This window comes from Aspergillus ochraceoroseus (assembly GCF_002846915.1).
Source record: "Aspergillus ochraceoroseus IBT 24754 chromosome Unknown P175scaffold_7, whole genome shotgun sequence".
Lineage (NCBI taxonomy): Eukaryota > Fungi > Ascomycota > Eurotiomycetes > Eurotiales > Aspergillaceae > Aspergillus > Aspergillus ochraceoroseus.
The window spans coordinates 309,825-337,585 of record NW_024468482.1 but is presented as its reverse complement, the minus strand read 5'-3'; the positions used below and the strand labels follow the sequence as shown (position 1 = coordinate 337,585).

Genomic DNA, 27,761 nt, shown 5'->3' with positions numbered 1-27,761 from the left:
TTAGAAGATCAAAGAACGTGCCTTTTGTCGCCGAGCTTCTGGACTGCGAACTTCAGGTTGGGACTGGGTGTGTTTGTGCCTCGGTCGTTGTTGGGCTGCGTTTGTTGCTGGTGCCGGCGCCGGCGTCGTTGGGGGAGCGTCTTTTTTGACAGGCGGCGGAGGAGCGAGTCCGGTATTGGCAACCCGATCTGTGGTCTCCCTCCGCGACTTCGTGCTTCGTTCTCGCTTTAGCACAAGCTCGGTCCAAGGCTTGACTTGGCTGTTTCCGACGGTTCCCTTGCCAACAGTTTCTGCAAGGACCTGCATCCATCCCTCCTTGTCTGCTGCGCTGTCGGCATAGAAATCAATCACCTCACCGTTGCCGAAGCGGATACGGAAACCTTCTTCCACAAACATATATCCCTCTTCTTCTTCAGCAAAGCCGGACTTACGGCGCTTACCGCCCCTGGTTGTCGTTTCTTTTTGGGTCAGGGTGCTTCGATCATCTATGAGTTTGGCTGCCTTGGACAAATTGATGGTTGCACGGGGTTGACGCGTGGTCTCATGATAAGCTGTTAACTTGGATCCCTGCAGCTTGAAAAAGCGACGGCGCCAATACTATGCCCAAAAGGTCAGTAATTGTTATACAGACAGAGAGGTAGACCATTCGATGCTTACCGGACAATCGCCACCTTGCTGAGAGAGGAAACCTTCCCAGCTGCGGGAGGACGCATTTTCAGCTTCCCGCATCTCGCGAATGCAGGCATTCATGCTCTTAGGCATATCGTCATCCTTAGCCCCCTTGGGCTTGGGGACAAACAGCAACTGTAACTCCAGTTTACCGATCTTGTAAGGAGGGCGCCGCTGGGACAAAGCACTGGAAGTGCTCTTCTTGCTCTTCACGCTGCTTGGTTGCTCATCAACTGCCCACTCGTTAAAACAAGCGATATCCACGGTGTATGGACGGCCGTATGCGTGTTTCTCGTGGTCACTAAGGGCCACATATGCTCGTGCAAAGCTACCATCGCGGGCAACGAGAGTTCGGAGGCGGTCCCAGACTGGTGCATTGACATCTTGCTTCTTCTGCTGTTGGGATGCAAGTTGTTGTTTCATGTCAAGTTCCTTGCGCTTACGTGGGGACGCAAAGACTCTGCTGAAAGTGGACTGCTTTGGTCGCGCAGGGGACGCCGACGGAGTTGGTTCTGCGACCTTGAACTTATCCTCATCTACCTTCATTTGAAGGGTGAGCTGGAATTCGAGGTCGTTTTGTACGATGAGCTCAAACTCCTGTCCGATGGGAGCGGTCTTCCCCAACTCTAGCCAAGCGGTCGTCACACAATGCAGACCGTTGTCCAACGTGAGGGCGAAGTAAGATCTCTCACCTGTTTTGTGGTTAGATGAGCCTTGGGAACAACGGATCATAGGCTTGTTAAATGTTAAGGGGTTCTTACCTCGGGGAAGGGGCAAGTCCAGATACTTCATTCCAACAACCTTGACGAAGAGCCTACCCCTTTCTTCGCCCTCCTCAAAGGCACCATTGAGTGCGGGGTCGACCTCTTCAATTGGCGTCGGGGGTTCCTGGGCGTTACTCTGCTGACCGGGCAGAGGAGGAACGGGGCCAGGAACAGGCTTCTTACGAATTGCACTGGACGACGTGCGTATACTGGCTCGTCGGGTTTTCCCGTTCCACGGGACAGTAGTCCAGGTTTGTTGACTTGCCTTACGGGGTGATGGACCAGCGGACTTCGCGGTACGTGGGTCAGCAGAGGGCTCGCCGGTTGTTGAGGCAGGGGCGGGTTCCTCCTCAGGGTGGCTACTGGCAACAATGAATTTCGTGTTATGTCTCATGAGATAGCCTCTCTGTTTAGGAACTCGGTGGTTAGCATCTGGCTGGGGATTCTGACGGACTCCCGCTGGGTCTTGAGGGGGATCCAGGGATTGGGGGCAAGGGGCCATTGAGGAATACAGCTGGGAAAGGGCTAGGTCAAACGCAACCTTTTGGGACTCGATAACTCGATCAAATTCTTTATCCAAGCCAAAGCCAAGGCTGTCTTCCTGAATACTGAAGGGGATATCAAGCTTCATAAAACTGCTCTTTCGCTGGGTGTCCTTTGATGACTTTGACTCGGGTTGGTCTCCCGGGGTAGGATCTTCGGCATCTTCAGAGTTCGTGGTGGTTAGCGCTGGGGTCGGGGGAGGGTACTGGCCGCTGATTTTGCGGCGAGTGGCCGCCATCGATTCGATATCTGCCGGGGTTAGAGACGGGCGTGTCTTCAGGCCCGTTCCAGGGGCCTTGATAGTCGCAATAGGATCAGGAATGCTCTCATCCGCCGACATCTCCAGGTCGCTGACATCGCTATCGATTGGGTGCCGAATAACCGAGTCTGGAGTTGATGGAGAGGGTGTTTCCTCTTGATTCTCTGGTGTTACGGGGCGACGCAGGGACTCCGAAATGGCGGCCATTTTCAGTTCAATTTCGTCATGCTGGGAGCCTTCAGGAGGGGCATTGTCAGCCGGTTTGGCAGCTAAAGCCGCAGGTTTGTCACCAGGAACTGGCGTCGCTTCAGAACCGAAAGATGAGTTGCTGGTTCTGGGGGCTTTCTCAATGGAGTGGCTAGCATATTGAGGGCCATCATCGTCATCATGCGAACCCGTCAAATTTTTGAAAGAGGAATCGTTGGAAGGAATATTTTCGTAAAAATCGGGTATATCGTAAAGGTTATCATGATCATCTTCGTGCTCTTCCTTGATCACAACGCTGTTTGTGTCATCATCGTCGTCTTCATATTCATTGTCATTATCATGTTCCAGGGATGGGATAGGGACGTCAGGGTCATAATGCATATAGTCGTGAGGGCTTTCGCTTCCCTGGGACGAGTGCTCATAGGAGTCGTCCAAGTAGCTCTCGCTCTTACGAATATCTCGCAGGATGGAATCTCTGGAAATACGTGGAGGTGAGAAGGCGTCCGACCCATCACCTGTCGGCTGGCTCGGAGTTCGACTATCCAGAGAGTCCTTCTCCTCGGCTTGCGTCTCAGCGATACTCTCGTCTTTATCCTGTGGCAAGTTAAGTTCTTCCCCGCCATCCTTTTCAAGCGTGCGGGTATCATCATGTTCGCGCTCGGCGATCATCATCAAACGCAACCGGTCTTCCAAGGACATAGAACTCTGTCCAAGCTCTGCAATGTCCGACTTGCTGTAAGATGCCGGAGCTGGGGGTGATGGCAGAACCCGCTGGCTACCACTTCCAAGCTCAAATGCTGCCGACAACTTGTCCGGAGATGGTGTGCGTGCAGAGAAAGAAAGTCCATTTATGGCCGGAAGGGGTGGCAGCGGGCGTCGTTCACTATCCGAATCCTGCGATTCCACCCTGGAATGTCTTCTTTGAGGTTCCTGTGTGGGCTCCGGGCTACAGCTCCCATCACTAATGAACGAATGCTCGTCTTCTTTCGCCCCCTCACCATTGACAGTGTCTGAGCTCATATAGCGCCAATCTTCAGGAAGGACGACGGGAGTCTTTTCAAGGTCCTCCAAGGAGGCATCAAAACTATCATCACGGTCCAAAGAAGATTCCATATCAAAGCTGATATCGCATTCGTCCTCTTCTGAATCATAACTTCCATCGCGAGATTCCGACGCCACAGACGATGGATCGGGTGTCGTCATTTCATATTCATTCACTTGAGGCGGAGCGGCGTCAAACGTAACACTTTTAGTGTAACGGGTACCGTCAATATCAGACCATATCTCGTTTTCCGGATCGAAGGCGTTGCTGGTGCCATACCGACTTGCGCGAGACAAAGAAGACTTCGCAGGAGGGACCTGGTCCTTGCTAGGTGAAGGGGGGCGCGAACCGATTTGACTCCCGTCCTGAATGTTGGAAGATCGTGGCGATGTAATCCCCTGGGCTTGCCTCTGAGGGGAAGAACGGCCAGTGGCTAAAGGTCGTTGTGGAACGTAAACACTGGCAGGATCATACTCCTGATAATCACGAAACATGCTACTGTTCTTGACGCGCGACGCGCGCTTCAAATTCTCGAGCGACGGTCTCTTTCTCGGGGAAAAAGAAGCCCCAGGATCGTACGGTGCTTGGTTCTCCGAGCTTTTCTGGAAAGGAGATGATTCACGGCCTTGCCAGAAGAGACGGGTGGATGACGCAGAATCATATGGTGAGGATTCGGCATTCTTCATAGTCTAAGCCGGCCTTGTTAGCTCAATTATCACTAGAGAAAGAGGTAGATTGTTTACCCTAGTGCTCTGGCTCCAACTTGGAGAGTTGCGACGTTGTGCCATAGGGCTCACTTCCGAAAGTGGTCGTTGTCCTGTACTCATCTTTGTATGAGATATAACGTACAATCAGAGAATGAAGAACCAAAAGATTCCAGAGGCGTAAGACAATGCAAAAAAGAAAACAACGCTGGGGAGGATAATCAGCAACAGTTGTTTCATTTCACCACAAGTTTGAATATCCCTTGCGGGTGGGAGAACGCAGCCTTACCTCTTCTTGATAAACAAAAACAACAAATGCCAATCACGAAACACTTCGATATTCGAAGAATGACTGGAAATAACCCAAGAAGTCTGTCTGTCTGTCTTCTTGTTTCAACTCCACCCAATAACTGGGTTGCTCATAGAAATCGTCACGAGGTTAGGTATTTCAACAACGCGTCACAAAGGGAAGATCATCCAAAACGATTGTCAGTTTCGTTAATTGTGATTTCTTTTTCTTTTTCTTTTCTTTTTCTGTAGGAGCTCTTGCCCGTCTGGATGGAGGTAGAGAGCAATAAAGAAGGGATATCAAAGTCAGATAGGAAGAGATCGTGGAGGGATGAGATGTGGAATAAGGAAGTTAATATGACTGCGAATTCAAGGGATGACAAGGGAAATGAAAACACATGCCATCCACCACCGACGCAGAAGACGATAACAACAACACGATGAAATGAAACAGAAGATGGGGGAGTGTTAAGTAGAGACCCAGGTGGATGGAATAGTTAGTGGATGGAGGAGTGACAATACGACACGACACGATGTTGACATTAATGTTGGTTGGCGGGAGTCTCCATAGCAACTGGTTTCGGGGTCGTAGCCTCGGCGCCTTGAAAGCCTTACAGCCTTGACGCCTGGCATTTCCTGTCGATCGCGCTAGTCCCAGACAGGCCTAGTGGCTTGTGACCCCAGGGGTCCGAGCTTTGGGCTCGATTTCAGGATTTTTTTTTTTTTTTTTGACGGAGCACGAGGCAAGAGCCAGTGACTTCCTCTCAACGCTGCTCATAATATTGAGCTTGTCAGCCACTATGAATAGGTTCAGCGGGTTGTCTCTGCCGCTTCGGCCACCAGTATGTTTGTTCTGTCGCATTCAGCCTTCCCTGGCCTTCCCGTCTGCCCTGGGAGGACAGACTGTCCGCGCCATGGCCACGGGCCGACTTCGCCGCACAGCTTCTCGCATGTCTTTGTCCCCGAATGTCGCCAAATCATCCATCAAACCGAAACGATCCGGTCGAGATCATGCAGGTCCTTTCGCGGGCATGAACCAAACTGAAGCGCGTATCCGTGGTGCCCCCCGTCCACGATCTTCAGCGGCTTTGAAGCGTACCGGAGATTCAGAGGAAAGCTCGACAAAGAGCGATAGTCCATTATATAAAGCATTAAAAATGCAGACTACCCTGGCACCCGTTTCGTACGGACGACGGACGGCGATCAAGAACAAACTGGCGGAAATTACAAGCTTCGATCAGTTTCCGCTCCTCCCCGTCGTTCGAAACTCGATCCTCTCCCAGGCCCTCCCCGGTATAGTTGATGCAGTGCCTACACCGATTCAACGTCTCGCAATCCCAAGGCTCCTCCAAGATGCTCCGGCAAGAAAGAAGTCAACGAAAATTGATGAAGACGACCCCCAGTACGACCAATTTCTTCTGGCCGCGGAAACTGGCTCGGGGAAGACTCTCGCCTATCTGATCCCTTTGGTGGATGCTATCAAGCGCCAGGAAGCAGAGGATAAGATCCTTGAGAGGAGACAGGAGGAGGAGAAGGCTAGAGAGGCTGAAGAAAGGATGAAGGAGAAGGCTTTAGACATCGAGCCAGAAATGCCCCCTCTCTCGAACGCAGGTCGGCCGAGAGTCGTTATCTTGGTGCCAACAGCAGAGTTAGTTGCGCAAGTGGGTGTCAAGGTCAAAGCATTTGCCCATACGGTCAAATACAGGTCTGGAATGATATCATCTAACCTGACGCCCCGTCGAATCAAGAGCACTCTTTTCAACCCGGAGGGTATCGATATCCTCGTCACCACCCCTCATCTCCTTGCGTCGATCGCGAAGACAGAGCCATATGTCCTCAGCCGTGTCAGCCACCTTGTTCTTGACGAAGCTGACTCCCTTATGGACCGATCATTTTTACCGACAACATCGGAAGTTATCAGCAAGGCGGCACCCTCTTTGCAGAAGCTCATTCTGTGCTCGGCCACAATTCCGCGCAGCCTGGACAACCAACTCCGAAAACGCTACCCGGATATCGTGCGTCTGACGACGCCCAATTTACACGCCATTCCCCGTCGCGTACAGCTAGGGGTAGTCGACATCCAAAAGGACCCCTATCGCGGCAACAGGAATCTCGCCTGCGCCGATGTGATCTGGTCAATCGGCAAAGCCGGAGACACCGAACCCAGCGGCCCATTTGCCGCTTACGAAGAGCCCAAGGTCAAAAAGATTCTTGTTTTCGTTAATGAGCGTGAAGAGGCCGAAGAAGTAGCCAAGTTCCTCCAGGCGAAGGGAATCGATGCCCACTCTCTATCCCGAGACTCGAGCGCACGCAAGCAGGAAGAGATCCTAGCCGAATTCACCCAACCCACCACCCCGCCCACCGCAGAGGACATTATGCTGGCCAAAAAGAACCGCCGCGCAGATAACGCCATCCCCTTTGAAACGCCCGAGAAGCCCAGAGAGGAGCGCCGATTGCCGAATACCAAAGTGCTCGTTACCACAGATATTGCCTCCCGTGGTATCGATACCCTCGCTGTCAAAACTGTCGTTCTCTACCATGTCCCCCACACGACGATTGATTTCATTCATCGTCTGGGTCGTCTTGGGCGTATGGGCAAACGTGGCCGAGCCATCGTCCTGGTTGGAAAGAAAGACCGGAAGGACGTGGTCAAGGAAGTGCGTGAGGGCATGTTCCGCGGCCAGGCTCTGATCTAAATGTTCTTTTTCTTTCTTCTGGGGCAATTTCCTTGTACTTCTACCATGTTTAATATTTGTCTTGGCTTGGAAATACTCATCATGACTGGCGCTGGATTGGACATAAAATACCCATGTTTTTGTCTCGATTTAGACATGGCTCTTTGGATTCTTTTTAACACCATGTATATTATTATGTATTTTTTATTTTTATTTTTCTTATTATAGGGCATCGCAATATAGACACATGACACCCGACTCATCTCTGATTGCCTTTTCTTGGACTCTTGTTAGCTTGCTCATGACACACACACCCGTTCATACAGTACCGTATATGTCCAACCCGACCCCGGCGCTACAGAAGAAAGGCAGAATCAGTATCCAGGTAGGATGGATGGATGGATTTATTATCATCAGCTGAAGTTCTAACTAATAAGGAGTTACACTGTGTAGAAGTACAGAAAGAAATGTGACAATGCAATATATGCTCCGCCGTCGACGTATGTATCCCAGTAGAAAAAGAAAAAGAAGAAGAAGAAGAAGAAGAAAGAGGTAAAATAAAATATCCCCGGGGGACAGAGATAATAAAAAAAAAAAAAAAACATATTAGGAAAATTCGACCCAAATGAATAAACTCCATATCCATGCTCTTAATCGAATCATCCAACTCCCAACCATGATGAACACCAGTTACAACGGGGAATAATTTGACCACCTGAATATCGCTCGAAAACTCCACATCTAAAACGGTATTGAGATCCCAGTCTGTCGAAACATGTCTGTCGTGCGGTTACATGGTCATTCTGAGAGATCGAGTGCGCGTTCTACTGGCTCGGGTGTTGCGTCGATCGTCGCCTGCCTCGCTACCTTCTGTTTCGGTGCGTGCATCGGATAATTCCGGAGTAGGGGTGATGCCGAAGCTGACTCCACGATCCTTGCGGGAGACGAGAGCCTCTTCTTCCGGGTACAGGAATCGGTGGATAGTACGATGGTCCATCACGCGTTCTTCGTCGTCGCTTGCACCTTCTTTGTCGGTCTTGGGCCAGCGAAACCCGTACAGCATCGAATGGCGCTCACAGCGAGGACATTCCCTTCGAGTGAGGTACGAGTTCTGTTGCACGAACCATGCGTTGCAAGTGTGGCAGTCTACCCATCGGTCGTATGATTGCGCCAGAAGCCTGGGAGTCTTGGTGTAGTCTCCGGGGACGCGGGTAAGTTGCGATTCAGGCTCTACCGATAGAGAGACTCGTTGTTTTCTTGGGGAATTCCTCGACCTCTTCCCTTCTTCAACAGCCTCAAGTTTGTCTTCGAGCTGGAGAGAGACTGGAGTACCAGCGTCGCAGCTTTCCATGCGTTGTTCACCCTCTGACAGCTGGGGAGTGGAGGCTGCGGGCGTGCATTCTTGTGTGATGGTTTCGATGGTATCTTCAACCTTGACGTCGACCCCCGCATCAGACACCGAGGTCACTGCGCTGGATGTTGATGAACGTTGAGATTCGTCCGCGGTAAGGGAAATGAGAGATTCGCTATCCCTACCAGGAGAAGCTAGAGCATGGAGATCCCCAACCAAGTCACTCTCCTCGTCGACTGTAGAATTGACCGTCACACCAGGTGTTGTATCATTGGGCCCCGGGGGGATTTCGACCGGAAGGTTGGTGCTCGGATTCGAGCCGGGCCCCGACTCAATTGAAACAGCAACCTCAGTAAGAGAGAGTTCAGACCGCAACTTGGAGCTCTGCCGGCTAAACTTTGACCTCTTTTGAGGGGTGGACGCCGGGGAAATATCCGAGTCTGTGTCTGCGGTATCTTTGCGTTTCTTTGGGGAAGTCAGACTCTCTAGCGTTGCGACATCTTCGTTCAGCGCAGGAGTAGACGCTTTGCTGGGCTGGTCGGAATGAACCTGGGATGTCCAGCCGTTACGAACAGCACGCTCACACGTAAGACAAAGGCATTCACAATTGTCAAGGCCAAAGTAGTCCTCGCCGTATGAAACGGTAATTTCTTCCCCGATATAGATGTCTCGCGTAGCCACAACCTGCATTCCTTCTGATCCTCTGGTTACCAGTCGGCCATTAGCGTTGCAGTCATGATTGGCGAAGCGTGCCGGGCCCAGAAAGAATGAGGGCGTTCTCCTGCGACTTGACATGACGATGCTGAAATCCTTTCTCTTTAGATCCAAATCCTGCTCCTCTTCCCGGGTCATCGGCACCAAAGTACCACTCAGATACTTGATCTCCTGGCCTTGCTTGATGAATTTGCGGGCGCAGATTGCAGCCTCGTGTTCCGTGATCGTGTAGCGGTTGGTGGTCGTGACTTCGAACGGGGAGTCCGGGAGATACATCTGAATGTACTTGCGTAGGTGGCGACGGAACCAGTTCTTCTCCCGGTCATTGGGAAGTTTTGCCAAGTATTTCTTCAGCCCAGACATTGCCAGCAGTTCACGTTCAGCCTTTGCTGCATCCTTAGCGACAATGACCTCGTGCAGCAGAATGTGGGCCACACTATCCTCGATCACGCCGCGGACGGGGATGTATTTCGTTCTGTTCTTGCGGGTGTTTGTCCAGAAATAGGCCTGGATATCAATAGTCTAGTCAGAAAGGAGTTCAATAACCCGTCGTTTGCAGGAGGGGGCCTACACGATCAACCAGCGCATCCGTCGCGACATCGTCATAGCTGGCCAGTTTTGCGAGCGTCAGACGGTCGCGCCGGTCCACAGAGGGACTAGATCGCGCCTTCGAGGACGGCATCGTAATTTACGAGATCACAGAACCCCCATAAAATCCAAGAGGAGTGCGTGTTGAGGGAGTGTTGCGAATTGTCTGGGTGTTAAGAAGGGTCAATGCGTCCAGGGGAACAGAGCGGGAGAGCGGAAAATGGGGGGGGGGATCCCACCCAGTACAGTATATTTTTGAGGGGAGAAAAAATTTCCCCAAAGGAGCGTGGTGTCTAATACAATTACGAAGGAAACACAGTGGATTCCAGGTCAACAATCATAATGGAAGTGAAAGCCAGACCCAATGTGAATAGGGAGTAGTAATATGAGCGCATCTGACAGGTGAAGGGGGCTGGGCTACATTTACGAAGACAAAGAGTACCTGAGGCGATGATGGAGAGAGTCTCAGGCAGGCAGGCAGACTGGGCTATGACTGCCTGGAAATGCAGGCCCGTCATTGGTTGCCTCTCTGGGGCCGGCGGTCGGGGAAACTTTCCTACCCGGGATCCGCCTGGAAATCTCTCGGAGCGCCGACATGGATTGGGCTTCCATTTGTATTCGGGGGTATTTTTGAGAACCACGGCAGACAGACAAGATGATTCAATTAAAGGTGGGTTGTGAACTGAAAACTTGGAATCCGATTTGCCTCGACTAACCAGAAATCAGACGATGCTGAATTGCATCGACAACTCCGGTGCCGCCGTGGTCGAATGCGTGAACGTTCTGAAAAAGAAGCGTCCAGCAACGGTCGGTGCGTGATTCTCCACCGATCTCTGCCTGTTGGTTTGAATACGCATCTAACATGATTTCCTATATGATTACATTACTGCAGGCGACCGGATCGTGGTGGTCGTCCAGAAGCAACGAAACTTTGGCCCCGAGAGCACGAATAACAGTGGTATCGCAAACAAGGTCCGTCGAGGAGACATCCGACACGCCGTCGTCGTCCGAGCAAAGAAGGAAATGCAAAGGCCAGATGGATCTATTGTGAAGTTTGATGATAATGCTTGCGTGCTGGTGAACAAGTCCGGAGACCCAATCGGAACAAGAATGAACGGTCAGTTCCCTCTCTCTCCCCCCCCTCTCCCGAATCGGTCTCTGGTTGTACGCATTCTAACCGAGAATACAGGCGTTGTGGCTACGGAACTACGGGGGAAGCAATGGTCTAAGATTCTGTCGTTGGCGCCGATGCACGTGTAAGATGATATACCTCTTTTGAAAGCGAACTGTTTCATATTTAAATGTCCACATATCTAGTCTGTATCAATAGAACATTTTCCTCTTAAATTCTCCTGGGTGCCCCCCAAAATGCCCCAAAACTCCACGAACATGCTGAAAATTAAACCAATAATGGGTATCGGGAAATTTGATATAAAAGAACGTGAAAGAAAAAAAACTATACGAAAACATTTCCGCATGTGCAGCAGACATAGTAAAGTTTCTGACGAGTAACCATCAGTAAACAAGGCTCCAGAAAGATATGCGGTCAACAAAGGGTCTTACCATTCCTGTTTCCGCTGATCGTTGTTGGGATTGGAAGAACACGGCTTCGGCTTCACCGCAACTTGGGCAGACCTTGTTGGATCGGGGAAGCTAGAGAGAAGAAAGCGCAGGTTAGCCCGAGGATTCCAAGCCATGTTTGCCTTTACAACTCATGGGATTCAAGTTCCAGGCAAGTTTTATATGCCTCATCGGGCCAAGCGGTTTCAGAGCCCGATCCACAGACAAAACAAGTGACCACATCCCCACAAAGGAGACAAAACCCAGGGAGACTAACCGTAGGATCAGATCCTACATCCTGAGTCACACCGGCAGTATCACCGACTTGTGTGTTCAGCTTGTTTTGGTATACGCAATATGAGGTGGCAGGTTCGCCGACATGGCAGGTTCGGCAGGTGAACATCAGGCGGTTGTTGATGCGGTCCTCTTTCGGGTAAAGCAAGTTCGAACTACGCAAGAATATTAGCACACACCCGCAGAATATGAGCCGAGGAAGGGGCTTCTTTACCATTCACGACAGAACCGAAAATGAATCTGATCAGACTGCTTGCTATCGCCACCGGCGGATGGAGAAGGACTGGCGGACATGGTGGATAGAAAACGTTGGCAAAGATTGATGAAAAACGAGATATTCGGGGTGAGATGGTAGAGCACAACGTGCCAAAAGAGATACCTAAACTCGAGGGTTCCAAAACGCTTGCAAGGAACGCAGGAAAGACAAATATCGACGACAGAATGAGCGGAGGCCCAGGTTATCAATCAATGGAAGTTGAAAGAAGCGCCTGGGGCTCGCAAGACTAGTCCTGATCTGGTGGAATGACTTGCAGCCTCACCAGCCGGGTGTTTGCACTGTTTACAGGGGTTGTGCAGTTTGCTATGTTTGCATCTTCGCCTCCCGCTCTCGTTTCCCCGCGTCGTCGTCGCAACAAAACGATTTACTACAGGCTTACAGCTCGATTTCCAGGATAAAACACCCCCTCGTAATTATATAAATACTACCTCTCTTCATCAGCATGGTTTGTTTCCAGTCTTGTGTCCTAGTCTTGAGCTATGTGTTGCGCTGGTTTAGTGTAGAAGCTGTTTGCTAACTTTGTCCATCTGCTAGGTAAATACTGGACTTCCAGCAGGATGGGAGGTGCGCCACTCCAACTCCAAGAACCTTCCTTACTACTTCAATCCCATGACCAGGGAATCCTGCTGGGAACCCCCAGCGGATACGGATATGGAAACTCTCAAGATGTACATGGCCAAGTTCCACAGCGGCAGTGCTGCCGTGCCCGATGGTTCGGGTCAAGGTGAGGGCAAGATCCGCTGCAGCCACCTCTTGGTGAAGCACAGAGACAGTAGACGTCCCAGTAGCTGGAAAGAGTCAGACATCACTCGGTCGAAGGAGGAAGCGCGTCAAATCCTGGAAGGCTACCAGGAACGGATCCTGCGCGGGGAGATTAGCTTGGGCGATCTCGCAATGTCAGAATCGGACTGTAGTAGTGCCAGAAAGAAGGGTGATCTGTACGTTTGGATACTACCGTCTCGTAGACTTTCTCTCCTACCATCAGTAATGGCTAATATCTTTCAAAGCGGCTTCTTCGGACGCGGGGACATGCAGAAAGAATTCGAAGACGCAGCATTTGCTCTACAACCCGGTGAAATTAGTGAAATCGTCGATTCACAGTCGGGTCTTCATCTTATTGAACGGTTAGTTGATCTTCTCGCCGGCTGTATATCGGAGACTAACCTCGAGGTGCTCGAACAGTGTCCAGTAAATATGCTTTGGGTTGGCCACGCATGCTTTTATATGTATTTAAACCAAATCCCAAGAGGAGAGAAATTTAAAATGTTGTTCCAACTTATTCATATTTTTTCCTCCCTTCTCATTCTCTAGGATGACTCCATACAATCCTCTATATAACTTGACTTCCGCCAATGCTAGCGCTATCAGAGCAGTCCCTTCATGGGCTGACCTACAAAGACAGAGATCGAGGCCATTATCTTCTTCTTTCTGAGGCCCTATTTCTCTCTTCACCGAGACACTGGTGTGTATTATATCGCAGTGCGTGAATTAGATTATGCCCTAATACGCGCCTGGCGTCTTAAGCAGCTGGTGAAGACAGCATGCGCTAATTTTCCAAACACTTGCCTGTCCCAGACAAAAAAAAAAGCAACACAGGGAAGACTAAAAAGTCTTTGGCGTGAGGTTTTTCTTGGTAACTTATAGGAAATCTCCGTTAAATTCTGATTGCACTCTCTCTCATGGCTCGCCCATAAATTCCCCCCAGTCTCCCATCTCATCGTCTCTACTCTTTCCTCCGGTCCCACCATTTCCCAAAGACCTCTTCTTGTTATTCCTCCTGACTGCATGCTCGCTTACCGTCTCTTTTCTTTCCCAGGCATATGCCATCTTCTCGGCCGTCATGTGCCTTTCCAATACGCCCCGTTGCACTCTGTTGCAGCGCACCTCTGCCCCTTCTATCCCATGTAGCTTTCACTTCGTCAGAGAGAACCTCGCGCTTCCCCGCTCCCTCCAAGGAGTGATTGTGGGCGATCTGCGTGATGCATTCAACCACTGTCGTGCCTCTGCCGCTCGCGCCTTCCGTATGATGAAGAGCATCAACAGACGCCGCGAACTCCGTTACAAAGCTATGTGCCCCCGCGATGATGCTGCCGTTTACCTCTCCCACGCGGATTCCGTCCATCGTCTCTGGGACTGGTACCAGGACTACAATTCCGACGACCCGACTCTTGCGCCTACCCCCAAGATCCCCAGTCTCCTTATGAAATTCCGGATTGACCATCGAACCTACGACCAGTGGGCCCGCGAATACCACCGTCTGCTGGAATCCTTCCTCGAAGGACCTTACCGGGCCTGGCTCGACGCCAAAGAGGAGATGGAGGATTTGATCTCCAAGGCCAGACTCACCACCCTCAATGGCGCGAATGGGGAGCTATGGCAGACTTTCTGGGGACCCCGCTTCCTCGCCGAGATGGAGAAGTGGGAGGAGTTCTTGCCTGAGCTCGCACTTCCTTCCTACGAAGACCTGGTGGACGAGATGTACCATGCGATTCGCGAGCGGGTCGAAGATGGCGAACGCCTCTCGAAAGAGTTTTACCTTTACGGCACCACCACTCCCTGAATGGTCTGGATCACCGTGATGTCTCCCGCCGTTCGACTTTTCGTGCGTTTAGCTCAATACCGTCGCCTACTTGGGAGTTAAAGCAGGTGGAGTTTTGGGGGGGGGTTCATGGATCCTCGCAGCGATCATTGTACTATGTGTTTCTTATGATGGATAATGGATGAATAATGGATGAACGACAAAGCCTTGAAACTGAGCCTGGATTTACGTTTGAATTTGGGATACATACATTAATGAATTCGAGGAGGTTTGGGTCGAACAGTCGCGTGCAGGATGGACTTGATCAGAAGAATGTGTTCAGTGGAGTTAACCCAGTAGTCACAATAATATCGCGTTTCAAGTTTCCAAGTTCATATCACATTGTACAGCCATGGAAATGTAACAACAGTAATTCTTCTTTATTAGTTTGTCGATTCCTTCCTCTCTTTTCAGTCAGCGAAAGGACTGCAGCGACGCGACATCACGTGGCCACCGAGCCCTACATATCTCCAGACATCAAAGAAAAAGCAGCAAAAAAAAGGAAAGGTGTCATCTGAAGACAAAGACATCTTATATATATATATTTGTAATGATTCATGTTACCAGGATCATCTTCTTTATTGTCTGTAATCCATTATTCCAACAAAGCATTCATCCAGACCCCAGACACACTCTAACACAATATAATACATATATATATATATCTCTGTACATATGTATAAACATCATCAAAACCTAGCGAAACTACCCCTACTATCCTACTACCCCCCTCTCTCCCTTCCCTGCTATTAAAATCTATACCACTAGACACAATACACAATACACAATCCAATGTGCATCCACTACACCTGCAAATTCCTCTGCGGATGCATATGGGACGAATGGCGCTTCCCCTGCGAAAACCCCCACGCATGGTGCACCTACCGAGACATAATCCAAACCGACGACCCCCTAACCGCATGCGAAGACTGCTGGGCCAGAATCGAAACCAGGGTGCGACGGTACGGGCTGCGGAATGTGCTGCGGTCGGGGGAGGAGGAGGCCTTCCCGCTGGGCCGGGCATTGGGGATGTTAGTTGTGCTGTTGTATGATGAAAATGAGCAGTGGAGGCTGTTTCGGAATGGCGAGCGGGTGTTTTTCAGAGATCGCGAATTGGATACGATGAAGGATTTGCGACCGGTTTCTGCGGCGTTGATGAGGGAGAGGTAAGTTCTTTTTTTCTTCTTCTTCTTCTTCTTCTTCTTCTTGTAGTCATTACTTGGATACCTACCTACCTAGTACGTACGCACTGCTGATTGATTCTTGTAGATGTCTTCTGAGGAGGAATTGGGATTCATGATTAGGGTAGGTAGGTGCTGGGCTGGGTCATTGGGTGATGAGATGCAACAAGTAAAGTGGACAGAGAAGGGGTTTGATTGATGGAGGGTATTCTTTACATCTTCCTTTCTTCGAGTCCCCTGGATTTGCAGAATCAGACTAGTGGTATGTTTTCATACATGACTATACCTTCAGAACTAAATTCTCTCAATAGTTTTTCGTATAGACGTTTAATCTCCATGTCAATGAACAAGGGAACACAAAACAAAACAGAAAGCTGGCTGGTATCATATGCTGGCGTTCAGTCGGGCTAGGCGCGCGGTAATCGACTCAATAACAGCAGACCTACACATCAGACGTTAGCACCCTATTGAAAAGGATAGGACTCGGTAATGACTTACTCTCGTTCTACCATTTTCATGGCGTCGGCAACCTTAGCCCGCTGGAGTCGTTGAGGAACCCTGGGCTGTGCGCTGGTAGGAGAGGCCGGACTACCAGGCTCCTGGGAAATGGGTGACCTAGCAGCAACCGCCTTTGCTTCCAGAAGGAGTTCGGTTGCAATGTCCTTGACCTATAAATCTTGTTAGTGTTATCGCACACATGGTCGGCGGAAGAACTGAGGGCTTACAGCCTCTAGCCGCTGGGAAAGCTGCTGTCTATCGTAGGGCTCCTTGCGGGCATCACCAAACGACTCGGATAATGTCTCCACCTCAGAAACCCATGCTGCCTCCTTCTCACTCAATGGACGTCCACCAGATTTTAGAACCTTATTTCGGAGAGTCTCGTAACGTTGAACGAGCTGTACTTGCTTGTCCTGAGCGGCTTGCAGCCGCTTATCGAGGGCTGCAGTGCTTCGGGATCCTTCCTTCCGCTGGCCATCTTCTCCAATCTCGTTCGATACGCCCTTGATGCGGTCAGCCACATCGGAGAGCTGTTCCAATTGATCTCGCATTTCCCCCTGTAGTCTTTCACAGCGACGGAATAGATCCGATGCAGCTCTCTCGAGAACATTGGTATGGGCAGACAGGATTCGATGAGCCGCGGCCACAAGGTCCAGAGTCGCTGGAGATAAGACGATTGGTTCCTTGAGACTGTTTCGGTGGCGGTGTGGTACGTGCTTGTCGACAAAAAATTCCAAGGGAGACTCTGAGTACAAGATGGAAGGAACTTGGTAAGGAGGTCGGTGAGGCGGTATTGTGGGCGAACTGGACTCCTCCGCCTCGGAGTCGAGGGACAACGATGGAAATAGGTCAGGCGTTTCCATAGTCGCAGCATAAGGATGGGAAGCAAGGTAAGTCAGCAGAAAGTAACCTAAATCATAGTCATAGTAAACCAAGGACGCGGGCAGACGGGAGGGCTGGCTGTTAGGGGTCCCTGCATCGTCTTCCACTTGGATAATTGACTCCAGCACAGAGACATCGCCTTCGCAAAGAATCTGCAGGCGGAAGGCTGAGCCGGCTGTATCTTCAGACTGTAACTCGGCTTCTAATCGTTGAACCCATGAGGCGAGGGAGATGAAGGCAACACTCTGAGAGTTGGTGACAAAGAAGCTGTACCGAGAGTGGGCGTCTGGCGTAAAGATGGGCCAGCTGTCCAAGGATTGATGGTCTTTTCTCACGGTATCCAACGACTCGACCAAAAGCAGATCAGACGGCTCCGAAAAAGGAGTCTGGAAGGCATTTTTCTTCGCCTTTGGTAGCCATTGTCCCTGCACTCCGTCGAGTTCGAGGCAAATATGGACTCTGCCACTCCGAGTTGAGAGACATATCAAAGTGGCCGATAAGTTGTCCTCTCCGCTCTCTAGTAGAAGCTCATCCTCTTCTCCCATCATTAAAGCGTCAACATCAGCCTTGGCTGCAATGACTAGAATATCACAAAGATCAAGGTCATCAATCTCTTCGCCAGTATCTACTCTGAAGGGCCCTTGCAACCTAGGAATAGCACTAGGATTTGCCGGTCGAGTGAGAATCTCAGACTCGGGTTCTGTCACAGAGCCTGGGAGTATTTGCAATGGCTCTTGGTTATCGATCTCTGCCAACCACTCATACTGCTGCCGGCAGGCAGTTAATTCTTCTTCGTAGTCGAGGGGATCTTCTTCAAGAGCGGAGATTTTGGGGACTATGGCGGCTGAAAGAGCAGGAATAGCAGCCGACGGCGCCCTCCATTTAGAAGGTAGCAAAGGACAGAGAGCGTACAGGTCACCCGGCCGCATGGCAACCCAGAGAGTCATTGCTGCCCAGGCATCCTCCTTTTCACTGCCGACACCCCCAAAACGAGCCGACGCAACTTCCATATCAACAAAATCTGCAGAAAAGCCCTTGTTCTTACCGAACCCGGAGGGTGCAAAGTCCTGGTCTGAAGACGTTCCATCGACCAATTTCCGAAGGTCAATTGCCAGCGTTGGGCGATCGAACGACCAGTGATTATTCCGATCCAGCTCCCAAACACGGACTGCAGCATCGGCAGTCACTGTAACAAGACACCCCCCAAGATTGCTGTAGGTTCCAAGAGGATGCCAGAGTGCGGACACCACAGGCGACTCGGGGATAACATGTGTTGTCGGACCCAGCTGGTATGTCTTCACGCGGATCGGGGAGCTATCAGTTCCGGACAGATGCGAAGGATCTGGAAGTACTGCAATAAAAACGGTGCGGTCTGCGATAATAGCGAGAAAGGCACCATTCGGAGAAGGAACAAGTTGTCGAATTGGTTCATAAACCGGTACTACCAATGCCTATTCATCATCGGCGCGATTAGCCACAATACCAACATCATGCATGGTAAACCGGGGCCCATACTCTGTAGGCGATACTACTCTCTGTATCTGCTGGGTCTTCAGAGCTCTCCTTCTGGCCCGTGGAGTTGCTCTTTGACTTGCTGCGTTGCTGCCAACGATCCTTCAACCGGGTAAGGCTGGACCAGCGAATCTGATTGTCTACCACCGTAAACACCTCGTTCCCCCGCCGTGCCAGTGTCCGAATAGGGCCATCATATTCAACATCTTTCGCGGTCTTGAGATTTATCGGGTCGTTGGGAGCTGCAGTGCTGGAGAACAATGAAGCGCCAGAAGAAGGGCGCGATAGCCAAGGGGGCGTAAAACTGATCACTTTCGGCATTTTGGGTCCAATTAGTTCATCGGATCGTCGGAGTTAGAAACAAGGTCAGACCCCTGATAGAAATAGAAAGGGAAAACTGCCGGAGCTGGCGTGCAGACTGTACAAGACGACCACGACGAGCTTCGGGGCGAAATTTTGGGCGGGACGAAGAAGCAACAGCGCCAAGAACGGACGAAGCTCTCCTGCTTTCCTCTCCGTCTTCTTCCATCCAACTCCTTCCACAACAACAACAACAACAACAACAGCAGCAGCTCTCTGCGATTATCTGCTGTTTCGCAGCTTTTTGTTCGTCTTCTTTGTCTCTGAGTTATGGATTCTTCACGGCATAACACAGTGGAGAGGCTTGATCGGCCCAGTGCCTACTATGTGGGAAAGGTACAGCGCTGCAAAACATTCTGCACCAGCTTCAGCGGAGGAGAAGTCATTGACAAGTTCTGACATACACGCAGAACAAGAAGCGCAAGTACACTCAAGATGAGCCTGAAAAACTAGAATCTCCGGCCGATAATCTGAAGAACGCTACCACGCTCTATGTGGGCAACCTGTACGTTTTTGCTTGGACAACCTGCGGATCTTGACAGTATCATTTGCCTGTTAACGCACGACACCAGCTCTTTCTACACCACTGAAGAACAGATTCACGAGCTTTTCGCAAAGTTGGTAGTCCTCTATTGGTTTCACCGCTGAATGCTCTTACTGATGGCAACCCTCAGATGCGGAGAAATTAAGCGCCTCGTGATGGGACTCGACCGATACAACAAAACCCCTTGCGGCTTTTGCTTCGTGGAATATTATACACATCAGGATGCTTTGGATTGTTTGAAATACATCGGAGGCACCAAGCTCGATGAGAGAATCATTCGAACGGATTTGGACCCTGGGTTTGAAGAAGGACGGCAGTACGGGTGCGTGTTCAAGCAACGCCGATTTATATTCAGACTCCACACAGTAACTAACCTTGCGCAGACGAGGTAAATCCGGTGGTCAGGTTCGCGACGAGTACCGAGAAGAGTATGATCCGGGCCGTGGTGGCTACGGACGAGCATACGCGGATGACCAACGGCAACGCGAAGAGGATGAATACGGGCCTGGTAGGTAATAAATAGTATGGGAAATTGCTTTCATTTAACAGGCGCAGTCATGGCGTTTATGTGTAAATTCTATTGTGTCTATCATTGGCATTAAACAGCAGCGCCCCAAAAAGAAAAGAAAAAATAAATAAATAAATATTTACACCTAATACCCCCGTGTCATGCAAAACGCTCTTTATACATCCAGTTCATTACGTGTCTCGCTGGCACGGCTTTACGTCTTATACTCATTTCAGTTTGCTCCTCTCACGGCAGCTTCCACCTGGCGCAACCACCAAGAATGAATCCTATCGTCACCGGTCAGCTCGGGATGGAAGCTCGTGCCAAATACGTTGCCCTGTCGGACGGCAACAATGTCACCAGCCTCCTCATCGGCATCGATAGCCTTGGCATCATCGGCCAAGCGTGCGGCCCTTCCGGGGAGAGTCGCAAGGACCTCCACATGGCTTGACATGGCCTTCCGAGCCGCTTCATCTTCAGCTTGTCGAGACGGGGCTACGACAGTCTCATCCCTCTGGAGTTCGGCAACTTGAACACCTTCCTGGTGAGGCAATATCTTCTCCACAACCGGCGCGCGAATAAAGACTGCTGGGAAAGGTGCTTCGGGTTCGCCGGAGGCACTAAGAAATGGGAGGTCAAGTGGCGCTTCGAAGCTTTCGGTTTGGCGACCGAAATGATTCCGATTAACACGAACATCGAGGCCTCCGATCAATTCTTGGCCGCCTTTCTTTGTTTTGTTGGCCGACTCTGCGAGGAGAATGAGTCCCGCACAGGTACCCCAGGTGGGCTTGCGATGGACCCTGCGGGGGGTATGAGTCAATCGATCTACTCCATTTTACCCAGGCCAGAAGCAGGGAAGAGGTATATACATACTTCACAAAGTCCCTCAATGGCTCCAGCAAATTCGATCTAGCGGCAACCAGAGAAATGGCGGTGCTTTCACCTCCCGGCAAAACCAGGGCATTGCATCTCTCCAGTTCGAGCGGGGTCCGCACTTCGATGAACTCCCATTTCGTAGGGGATTGGGTTTTATCTGAGGCCAGATTGGCGGCTGCCGTTCTCAGGAGCACGACATGCTCGTAGAAAGCGCCTTGCAAGGCCAAAACCCCGACAGTAATCGTAAATCCAGTCATTGCCCTTCAATCGGGACAGGGGAACGTAACATGAGTGAGGCCTTCGTCTTTCTTTCTTTTTTAGCCACCGGCAATTCATTGATAGAGATTATGTCAGCAATCTGTTATCACCACGTGCTGCCCCTCCCGATAGCGTCACCTGATCGTCGCTGATGGACTCGGGAGTATATATATAGTATAGAGATAGAGAATCCATGTCTTCAACAGGACAATTGACAATCAGTATGAATTTATGACCCCAAATAAGGGAAGCACAACACGATGGCCCAACCCAATCATGATCCCAACACCACAACACAACCCCTGGTCCGGTGGTACATCGACACCCGCCCTCTCACCCAAACCACCACCGCTCTCCCCCTCCTCGAAACCCTCCAACCAAACGACCAAGAGACCGTCCGCAAATTCTACCACCAAAAGGACAAACACATGTCCCTCGCCTCCAACCTTCTCAAATACCTCTTCGTCCACCGAACCTGCCGCATCCCCTGGGCCGACATCACCATCAGCCGCACCCCAGCCCCGCACCGCCGACCCTGCTTCGTCCCAACACACGCCCAACAAGCCCGCAACCCTGCTGCCCCCAACGTCGAATTCAACGTCAGCCACCAAGCCTCCCTAGTCGCATTGGCGGGGACCGCGGTGCCTTGTTCGTCTTCCCGAACCCAACCGTCCCACCCAACCCCGCAGGTCGGAATCGATATCACCTGCGTCAACGAACGCCAGGGTAAACCCTCCTCCTCTGATCCCGAAGCCCGCACCCTCACCGCATTCAACAACTACGTCGATATCTTCTCGGAGATCTTCTCGGCCCCCCAAATCGCAACAATCAAGAGTTTACACGGCGCGCCTCAATCACTGCTGGGACAAGCCCAAGGTCGACCCCCCCCCTGCCTCGTAGAATACGGCTACAGACTCTTCTACACTTACTGGGCGCTCAAGGAAGCCTACATCAAAATGACCGGGGAGGCGCTTCTAGCGCCGTGGCTCCGGGATCTAGAGTTTACGAATGTTATTGCGCCTGCTGCTGCGGAGGTGGGCCCGCCTCCGCCTCCGCAGCAGCAGCAGCACGGAGACGACGATGGTGACGAAGGAGACCGGTTATTCGGGGAACCGTACAGGGATGTTCGCACTACATTAAACGGAGAGGTGGTGGGCGATGTACGGATTGAGGTTGTTGCCTTCGGAGGGGATTACTTGATTGCGACGGCTGCGAGGGGGGCCAGGGTTGGGGCTGATGGCGGGGATGAGGAGGATCTCTGGCTGCCGTTTGAGAAGATGGATATTGAGCGGGATATCCGACCTTGTGCGATGGGGGGTTGTAGATGTTTGGGGTGAAGGTGGGGAGGGAGTAGACTGACTGCCTCAACGAGTGCCGAGTGGAATGGAATTCGTTGGGTATATTATATTATATTATATTACCTTAAAAATAAACCACGGGTGTAAGTATACGTAATAACGATAACCTGGAAGTAAGTATAAAGATAAGTATATATATATATATATATATATATATTATGTTATCATCATCGTCTATTCATTGAGTATCAATCAATTCTAGGGTATATAAAGAATCCAACACTGCATTCATCGTTGTTTGTTTCTCGGGGGAACGTTAGTTAAATCTCCCAACACGCCTCCGCTTCAGTGTCGTGTCGTATACCCCCCCACGAGTCTGGGTTTAAGGGTTGGGGGATGGTAGCCTATTCTATTCATCGGCCTTCTGGCTGGTTGAATGTCATGTCGACGTATAATCATACGAAGGGTGTAGGGGGAATAATGAATAATAAAGAGTGTTGGGGGGGGGGGGGGGTAGTCCCTCATGGCCTTTGCTTGGATCGGGGTGGAGTATGAATCAGGGTAGCCACTGGTATTAGGTAGATGAATGTGATCAAATCTCAATGGCTGAGGATCTACCATTCGGAACAGAAGAATCATCCTCCTTATTGGTCTCAGACAGCTCTAGCAGAGTCTTGAGCATGGCTTCTCGGGTCGACTTGGTGAGGTTGTCAACATCAGCCGGGGTAAGGCCAGCGGTGCTGATAGGTGGGAGAACTGGCTTTCTGTCAGTTGAAAAAAAAAGAAAAAAAATAATACAGGGGAAGTTGCTGTAGATAAACAACATACCTTTGACTTTGATGATGCCGGCGTCAAACCTCATGTCCTTCGGCGACAGAATATGCGAGTAGTTCTCAGAAATAACCGGAACAATAGGCACCCCAGCCTTGACCGCAAGGTGGAAAGCACCCTTCTTGAACGGCAACAGCTCCGGCTTGCCTGAGTAACTTCTTGTGCCCTCGGGGAAGATAAAGACGCTCTGTCGGTGAACTTGCATTTCCTCCGCGGCACCATCAAAGGCCTTTACAGCGGTTTCGCGGTTCGCCCGGTCAATGAAAACGGTGCGAGATAGCGCCATGAACCAGCCGAGAAAGGGGACATGGCGGAGCGACTTCTTCGCGGTGACACTGCAGTAAGGTGGGAAAATGCATCCCAGCATGAGCACATCCAGTTCGGATTGGTGGTTCCCAATGAAAACGGCAGGACGGGTCGCGAGGTGTTCTTCACCCTGGATAATATCGAACCGCACACCAGTCGTATACCTCATCACCCACTTGAAGCTGCGGGCAGTGGCCCATTGAGAAACGCGGCCGTAACCAACAAGACGCAGGACGATCGAGGCAATCACACCGTAGGTTGCGCAGAGAAGGAGAGAACCATAGGCGGCTAAGCAGCGGGCTACAAATGCCGCACGGGGAACCTTCTGCCCGATTGCGAAGAGTGACGCCGTAACGACAACAAACGAGCTAATGCCGGTGGTGATATACGAGAGGAACGACATGGTTTTTGGGAGCGACTGGTTCGGATGCGGCACAGAGGGGAGCGTGGGTGGTGTTAGGAGAACGATTTCTCTCTGGCTGTTTCCGCAGGGTCCGCAGGGAATTTAAGATCTAAGACGCAGAGAAAAAGGAGCGGCTTACCACCAAGGCACGGAGTTGAGGTGCGTGATGGAGGTCAGGCGGCCGTTAAATTGGGGGGACAAGAACGAAAAAAAAACAAAGAATAATTCAATATTTACAACTCGATCAGGAGCATGACCAGGCAAGCGGTACTCCGTGGAGGGTGCGCAGAATATCAGGGAAGAATAATCCGAGCCAATAACCAGAAGGGGAAAAGGTGAAAAGGTGAAATCTCGTTGACTACAAAGTGTGTCTTTTTTGCGATGCTCCGAATTCCAGGCGGCGATCGGCTTGGGGCACATGATCTGCTGAGTAAGAGGAACGGGCAGGATCTCACCGCTCTTCGATAATATATTCAGTCCATCTCAAAGACTCACACTACAGTATACGAAGAAATAACTATCGAGTCCTGTCCGGTTCATAAGAATGTGTATGTAAAAATGATCTTAATTCTGCAACCGCCCGGCGCGACAGACCGTCAATTATGTTCATGAACCTGTCTCACCCAGCTTTTTTCGTGTCGCATGTGTAGCGCAGCCAATCTCCTGCCCTGGTACAACAATGCCGACCCACGCTAATATACAAAACCAGGGCCCTCGACACTGATTCGACGATGCCTGCTATAACGAAAATGCATCCTGTAACCAATCCACTTCCGAACGCCGTAATGCTGATGCGGGTATGAATCCGACCTAGAAAGAAACGCCAACCCTAGGGTAGAGACACCAATCTGGTGGGAAAATGGAGGAGGAGGTAACGAGAGGGTATTGGAAAAGATGAAGGGCGTCAAAAGAAAACGAAAGAAAAGAAAAAAAAAAAAAAAAAAAAAGGCAGGGTAGGGGGGGAATTGCTAATACGATAGATAGAATCATGCCATATCGTCTTCGTCCTCCTCTTCATCGTCAAGCGATTCCATTGCGTCCTTGATGTATTGCGCCGCCTGATGTAAAACAAGTTAGTTAGGTACACCTTGCGCGGTGAGCGAGTCGTATCATCATACCTTGGGATCAAGATTCAAAGCAGTCGTGAAGTGCTTGATGGCATTGCCCTTGTCATGGAGCATCTTGTAGAGCTTACCGAGGAGGTAATGCACATTGGCCTCATCCGGAGCCATGTCTTTCAAGACCTTGAGCTCGCCAAGAGCTAACTTGAGCTCTTGCAGCTTCATCAGTGCGCGAGCTTTACGGAAACGAGCAAGCACAGAATGAGGAGCCAGAGAACACGCCCTGCCATACTGAACCAGTGCTGCCTTCGGATTGTTCATCTTTTCTAAAACGAGACCGATGCAGCATATGAGGACCGCGTTGGTAGGGTTGATGTTGGCGGCATTGCGGAAATGCTGCTCCGCAAAGTCGAGTTTACCCATTTTATCATATACTGTTCCCAGTCCGTACCAGGCATTGTAATGCCGGCTGTCCGCGTTAACGCCCTGTCGGTAGGCTTCTAGAGCTTTATCGTATTCTTCGTTGGCAACAAATTCGTGGCCCTGGAGTGTGAATCCGTACGCGAAATGGGCATCCAGTTGGGTAGCGCGCTTGAAGCACTTCAAGGCTTGATCATGATCCCGCTGATGTGAGAACGAGTTTCCGACAGCAACCCAGGCCTGTGGGGATAGGCGATCAACCTCCATCAGCTCGTGCGCAAGATAAGCCATTTCCACGTCGTTTTTCAGGTGCCAGAGAATTGTCGAATAAATTTCCATATCCTCGACTCGAGACGGCGCCATCGCCCTTACCCGGACAAAATACTTCTCCGCATCTGAGTACATTGCTTGTTCGTAGTATGCTCGCCCAATTTGAGCGAGAACCCATGGCGTGTCCCGTTGCCCCTGGGAAAGGGAGTTGAACAGTTGGATAGCATCAGTACATTTATAGCGAGTCATAGCGAAGTGGCCAGATGCGAGTTTGGAAAACAGTTCCAAGAGCCATGACAAAGCCTCGATAGATTTGGATCGTTCAATTGCGGCCCCTTTAGAAGACGCGTGGTGAACACCATTTTGCATCGGTAAAGACGTGGTTCGGTATTCCCTATTATCGCCATCATGGACTTCACCAATATGTTTTCGATTGTTGCCGCTGACCACACGACCTACGTTGGTGGAAGTTGCTGAGCGTCCCTTGGTTCCAGTGGCCCTCACCTTCTTGAGCTCTCGACTGTCTTTCACCCCCAGCGCAGTTCCGGAGAACTTACTCGTAGTAGGCTTGATCTGGTTGAAAAGCCGTACACTGCGTCGTTGCGGCGCGCCAGGTTCTGTGGGATGAGGACCAGTAGGGTGTGCGACTTGACCGGAAACCGTGCGTTTGCGATCGCCAATTCTAGGTCCTGTCGTCCCGTCTTTATCGGCCTGGGCAGGGGCGTGTTCGTCTGCGTCGGTCTTGGTTCTCGTTCTCGGTCGAATCCCGGTGGGTTTCATCTTCGGCGGAGGGTCCATCGCGTGGTCGCCCCCTATTGTTTGTATTGTCCGGTTTTTCCTTGTCGGTGCTAGCGGTGGCTCCCACGATACTTCTGCACCGCCAGTTCCATTGACCAGGCGAGGATCGTCGGACTCACTGCTCTGCTCCCCTGGAGTTTCCGCACCTTCGTGGATAATATGTGTTGACCCCCCTGTAGATGCTACACTGACCGTACTTCCATTCAATTTTTCCCATAACGCGGAGCTTCCATGAGTGGTTAACGAATCGGCCCGAGAGGTAGCGGAGGTGAAAGGATCCAGGCTTGGATTTGCATTGGTCTGTTTCTGCAAGGGCCCACTGGAGGGTGCTGGTTTGTCGATGGGAGATTCGGCATCATCCTGGAGGGAGGATGAGATTAACGTGAAAAGTTCGGAGCTCATTTTATAGATATTTGGTACTCGAACATTGACACCTTTCCGCGACTGTCAGTTAAGAGATCAACGGGCCGTGGTGTCAAAAGGCCCCTGGCTTACCTGTCTCACACAACCCCAAAAAGGCGTCCCACATAAAGGGATTGAGCTTGAGAGCCTCAACGTAGCATTCGACGGCTTTGTTGAGCTCCTTGTGCGCGTGCCATAGCTTAGCTTGTAAGCAGAGAACTGCAGCCGCATCTGGCAAGTGCTGTCTGCGTGTTTCGCTGTGTTTGTCTATACGATCCGATAAGAAAAAAAAGGGGGAAAAAATCAGCATCAAGCTCACAGGTCCGAATGACAGGCAGATTGCAGTCTTGCCATCACCATCATATGGAAGATAGATTGTAGATTGCTTACTCCAGTGGGTTTTTGACGTCCAAAGCGCCTTACTTCGTTCCAGCGCGTTAATACCGTCTATATATTTCCCCAGATCCAAGCATGCCTGCGCGTAAACATAGGAGCACCCCAGATGCGTCCCACGCGATCCAAAATTCCTGCTACTCTCCCATGCCGCTTTCACTTGGCCGTTCTGCAGGTAACAAAGCGCAAGGAGGAATGAAGCTTCGGAGGCTCGAGGTTCATAAGCATGCAAGCGGCCGGCGAGGAAGAGCGCGTTGCGAATCAGATTGTTGTCGAGATGGTAGTAGATTAATTGCCGCAACTGGGCCGATATATGAGAGGTTGATGGCGACATTGTCCAGGGTGAAAAGGAAGAGAACCACGGTCAACGACAAAATTTATCGAAAGGATATCGACGCAGGAGGCGGTGTCGACGTAAGAATAGCCAGGTGCCAGCGGAAAGAAAGG

The 27,761-nt window shown here is 50.9% G+C and overlaps 15 protein-coding genes across 15 annotated transcripts; 7 read left to right on the top strand and 8 right to left on the bottom strand.

Moving 5' to 3' along the window:
* On the bottom strand, positions 1–4,311 carry bud4 (putative GTP binding protein (Bud4); the record flags this gene model as incomplete). Its single annotated transcript, XM_040894103.1, has 4 exons — positions 1–597; positions 658–1,361; positions 1,431–4,173; positions 4,228–4,311. 4 exons carry the CDS (start codon positions 4,309–4,311, stop codon positions 1–3), a joined length of 4,128 nt encoding a protein of 1,375 aa, XP_040749974.1.
* A 934-nt stretch (positions 4,312–5,245) lies between these two features.
* Positions 5,246–7,406, top strand: mrh4 (ATP-dependent RNA helicase MRH4). Its single transcript, XM_040900919.1, has one exon. The coding sequence runs from the start codon at positions 5,277–5,279 to the stop codon at positions 7,170–7,172; it is 1,896 nt and encodes a 631-aa protein (XP_040749973.1). The 5' UTR covers positions 5,246–5,276; the 3' UTR covers positions 7,173–7,406.
* Positions 7,407–7,653: 247 nt separating this feature from the next.
* P175DRAFT_0463259 (SET domain-containing protein) lies at positions 7,654–9,898 on the bottom strand (the record flags this gene model as incomplete). Its single annotated transcript, XM_040894812.1, has 2 exons — positions 7,654–9,723; positions 9,788–9,898. 2 exons carry the CDS (start codon positions 9,896–9,898, stop codon positions 7,942–7,944), a joined length of 1,893 nt encoding a protein of 630 aa, XP_040749972.1. The 3' UTR covers positions 7,654–7,941.
* On the bottom strand, positions 9,820–10,808 carry P175DRAFT_0503373 (uncharacterized protein). Its single transcript, XM_040897624.1, has 2 exons — positions 10,531–10,808; positions 9,820–10,474 (listed from the first exon to the last, which is right to left on the bottom strand). The coding sequence occupies exon 2, from the start codon at positions 10,320–10,322 to the stop codon at positions 10,107–10,109; it is 216 nt and encodes a 71-aa protein (XP_040749971.1). The 5' UTR covers positions 10,323–10,474; positions 10,531–10,808; the 3' UTR covers positions 9,820–10,106.
* Positions 10,460–11,064, top strand: P175DRAFT_0534319 (mitochondrial 54S ribosomal protein uL14m; the record flags this gene model as incomplete). The annotated part of the gene is made up of 4 exons (XM_040900131.1): positions 10,460–10,474; positions 10,531–10,615; positions 10,697–10,921; positions 10,994–11,064. 4 exons carry the CDS (start codon positions 10,460–10,462, stop codon positions 11,062–11,064), a joined length of 396 nt encoding a protein of 131 aa, XP_040749970.1.
* A 303-nt stretch (positions 11,065–11,367) lies between these two features.
* P175DRAFT_0503371 (DNA-directed RNA polymerase II core subunit RPB9) lies at positions 11,368–12,029 on the bottom strand. Its single transcript, XM_040897623.1, has 2 exons — positions 11,873–12,029; positions 11,368–11,813 (listed from the first exon to the last, which is right to left on the bottom strand). Exons 1-2 carry the CDS (start codon positions 11,950–11,952, stop codon positions 11,510–11,512), a joined length of 384 nt encoding a protein of 127 aa, XP_040749969.1. The 5' UTR covers positions 11,953–12,029; the 3' UTR covers positions 11,368–11,509.
* A 266-nt stretch (positions 12,030–12,295) lies between these two features.
* Positions 12,296–13,218, top strand: pin1 (peptidylprolyl isomerase ESS1). The gene is made up of 4 exons (XM_040897622.1): positions 12,296–12,380; positions 12,470–12,873; positions 12,943–13,059; positions 13,118–13,218. Exons 1-4 carry the CDS (start codon positions 12,378–12,380, stop codon positions 13,125–13,127), a joined length of 534 nt encoding a protein of 177 aa, XP_040749968.1. The 5' UTR covers positions 12,296–12,377; the 3' UTR covers positions 13,128–13,218.
* Positions 13,219–13,751: 533 nt separating this feature from the next.
* P175DRAFT_0559396 (uncharacterized protein) lies at positions 13,752–14,495 on the top strand (the record flags this gene model as incomplete). The annotated part of the gene is made up of 1 exon (XM_040900918.1): positions 13,752–14,495. Exon 1 carries the CDS (start codon positions 13,776–13,778, stop codon positions 14,493–14,495), a length of 720 nt encoding a protein of 239 aa, XP_040749967.1. The 5' UTR covers positions 13,752–13,775.
* Positions 14,496–15,305: 810 nt separating this feature from the next.
* Positions 15,306–15,683, top strand: P175DRAFT_0534316 (uncharacterized protein; the record flags this gene model as incomplete). The annotated part of the gene is made up of 1 exon (XM_040900130.1): positions 15,306–15,683. One exon carries the CDS (start codon positions 15,306–15,308, stop codon positions 15,681–15,683), a length of 378 nt encoding a protein of 125 aa, XP_040749966.1.
* A 115-nt stretch (positions 15,684–15,798) lies between these two features.
* Positions 15,799–19,039, bottom strand: P175DRAFT_0518031 (uncharacterized protein). Its single transcript, XM_040899027.1, has 4 exons — positions 18,590–19,039; positions 16,420–18,525; positions 16,193–16,362; positions 15,799–16,136 (listed from the first exon to the last, which is right to left on the bottom strand). Exons 1-4 carry the CDS (start codon positions 18,905–18,907, stop codon positions 16,079–16,081), a joined length of 2,652 nt encoding a protein of 883 aa, XP_040749965.1. The 5' UTR covers positions 18,908–19,039; the 3' UTR covers positions 15,799–16,078.
* Positions 19,040–19,118: 79 nt separating this feature from the next.
* On the top strand, positions 19,119–20,139 carry P175DRAFT_0518030 (nuclear cap-binding protein subunit CBC2). The gene is made up of 5 exons (XM_040899026.1): positions 19,119–19,282; positions 19,357–19,451; positions 19,519–19,563; positions 19,621–19,812; positions 19,874–20,139. Exons 1-5 carry the CDS (start codon positions 19,217–19,219, stop codon positions 20,004–20,006), a joined length of 531 nt encoding a protein of 176 aa, XP_040749964.1. The 5' UTR covers positions 19,119–19,216; the 3' UTR covers positions 20,007–20,139.
* Positions 20,029–21,281, bottom strand: P175DRAFT_0503367 (pyridoxal 5'-phosphate synthase subunit PdxT). Its single transcript, XM_040897621.1, has 2 exons — positions 20,872–21,281; positions 20,029–20,798 (listed from the first exon to the last, which is right to left on the bottom strand). Exons 1-2 carry the CDS (start codon positions 21,129–21,131, stop codon positions 20,231–20,233), a joined length of 828 nt encoding a protein of 275 aa, XP_040749963.1. The 5' UTR covers positions 21,132–21,281; the 3' UTR covers positions 20,029–20,230.
* Positions 21,282–21,317: 36 nt separating this feature from the next.
* On the top strand, positions 21,318–22,631 carry P175DRAFT_0503366 (4'-phosphopantetheinyl transferase family protein). Its single transcript, XM_040897620.1, has one exon. It carries the CDS (start codon positions 21,393–21,395, stop codon positions 22,467–22,469), a length of 1,077 nt encoding a protein of 358 aa, XP_040749962.1. The 5' UTR covers positions 21,318–21,392; the 3' UTR covers positions 22,470–22,631.
* Positions 22,632–22,931: 300 nt separating this feature from the next.
* P175DRAFT_0463234 (1-acylglycerol-3-phosphate O-acyltransferase SLC1) lies at positions 22,932–24,359 on the bottom strand. Its single transcript, XM_040894811.1, has 2 exons — positions 23,259–24,359; positions 22,932–23,186 (listed from the first exon to the last, which is right to left on the bottom strand). The coding sequence occupies exons 1-2, from the start codon at positions 23,968–23,970 to the stop codon at positions 23,023–23,025; spliced, it is 876 nt and encodes a 291-aa protein (XP_040749961.1). The 5' UTR covers positions 23,971–24,359; the 3' UTR covers positions 22,932–23,022.
* A 597-nt stretch (positions 24,360–24,956) lies between these two features.
* Positions 24,957–27,648, bottom strand: P175DRAFT_0443026 (anaphase promoting complex subunit bimA; the record flags this gene model as incomplete). The annotated part of the gene is made up of 4 exons (XM_040894153.1): positions 24,957–25,028; positions 25,089–26,953; positions 27,015–27,188; positions 27,312–27,648. The coding sequence occupies 4 exons, from the start codon at positions 27,646–27,648 to the stop codon at positions 24,957–24,959; spliced, it is 2,448 nt and encodes an 815-aa protein (XP_040749960.1).
* Positions 27,649–27,761: the final 113 nt, after the last annotated feature.

Coding starts and splice junctions, on each gene's coding strand:
- P175DRAFT_0503366 (XM_040897620.1), top strand. CDS start 21,393: ATGGCCCAACCCAATCATGATCCCAACACCACAACACAACCCCTGGTC.
- P175DRAFT_0503367 (XM_040897621.1), bottom strand. CDS start 21,131: ATGACTGGATTTACGATTACTGTCGGGGTTTTGGCCTTGCAAGGCGCT. Junction 20,799..20,871: donor CCATTGAGGGACTTTGTGAA/GTATGTATATAC, acceptor TACCCCCCGCAG/GGTCCATCGCAAGCCCACCT.
- pin1 (XM_040897622.1), top strand. Junction 12,874..12,942: donor GCCAGAAAGAAGGGTGATCT/GTACGTTTGGAT, acceptor TATCTTTCAAAG/CGGCTTCTTCGGACGCGGGG.
- P175DRAFT_0518030 (XM_040899026.1), top strand. CDS start 19,217: ATGGATTCTTCACGGCATAACACAGTGGAGAGGCTTGATCGGCCCAGT. Junction 19,283..19,356: donor GTGCCTACTATGTGGGAAAG/GTACAGCGCTGC, acceptor ACATACACGCAG/AACAAGAAGCGCAAGTACAC. Junction 19,813..19,873: donor GAAGAAGGACGGCAGTACGG/GTGCGTGTTCAA, acceptor AACCTTGCGCAG/ACGAGGTAAATCCGGTGGTC.
- mrh4 (XM_040900919.1), top strand. CDS start 5,277: ATGAATAGGTTCAGCGGGTTGTCTCTGCCGCTTCGGCCACCAGTATGT.
- P175DRAFT_0518031 (XM_040899027.1), bottom strand. CDS start 18,907: ATGCCGAAAGTGATCAGTTTTACGCCCCCTTGGCTATCGCGCCCTTCT. Junction 18,526..18,589: donor AGAGTAGTATCGCCTACAGA/GTATGGGCCCCG, acceptor GATGATGAATAG/GCATTGGTAGTACCGGTTTA. Junction 16,137..16,192: donor ATGAAAATGGTAGAACGAGA/GTAAGTCATTAC, acceptor TCTGATGTGTAG/GTCTGCTGTTATTGAGTCGA.
- P175DRAFT_0463234 (XM_040894811.1), bottom strand. CDS start 23,970: ATGTCGTTCCTCTCGTATATCACCACCGGCATTAGCTCGTTTGTTGTC. Junction 23,187..23,258: donor CGGCATCATCAAAGTCAAAG/GTATGTTGTTTA, acceptor ACAGAAAGCCAG/TTCTCCCACCTATCAGCACC.
- P175DRAFT_0503371 (XM_040897623.1), bottom strand. CDS start 11,952: ATGTCCGCCAGTCCTTCTCCATCCGCCGGTGGCGATAGCAAGCAGTCT. Junction 11,814..11,872: donor TTTCGGTTCTGTCGTGAATG/GTAAAGAAGCCC, acceptor ATTCTTGCGTAG/TTCGAACTTGCTTTACCCGA.
- P175DRAFT_0503373 (XM_040897624.1), bottom strand. CDS start 10,322: ATGACGGGCCTGCATTTCCAGGCAGTCATAGCCCAGTCTGCCTGCCTG.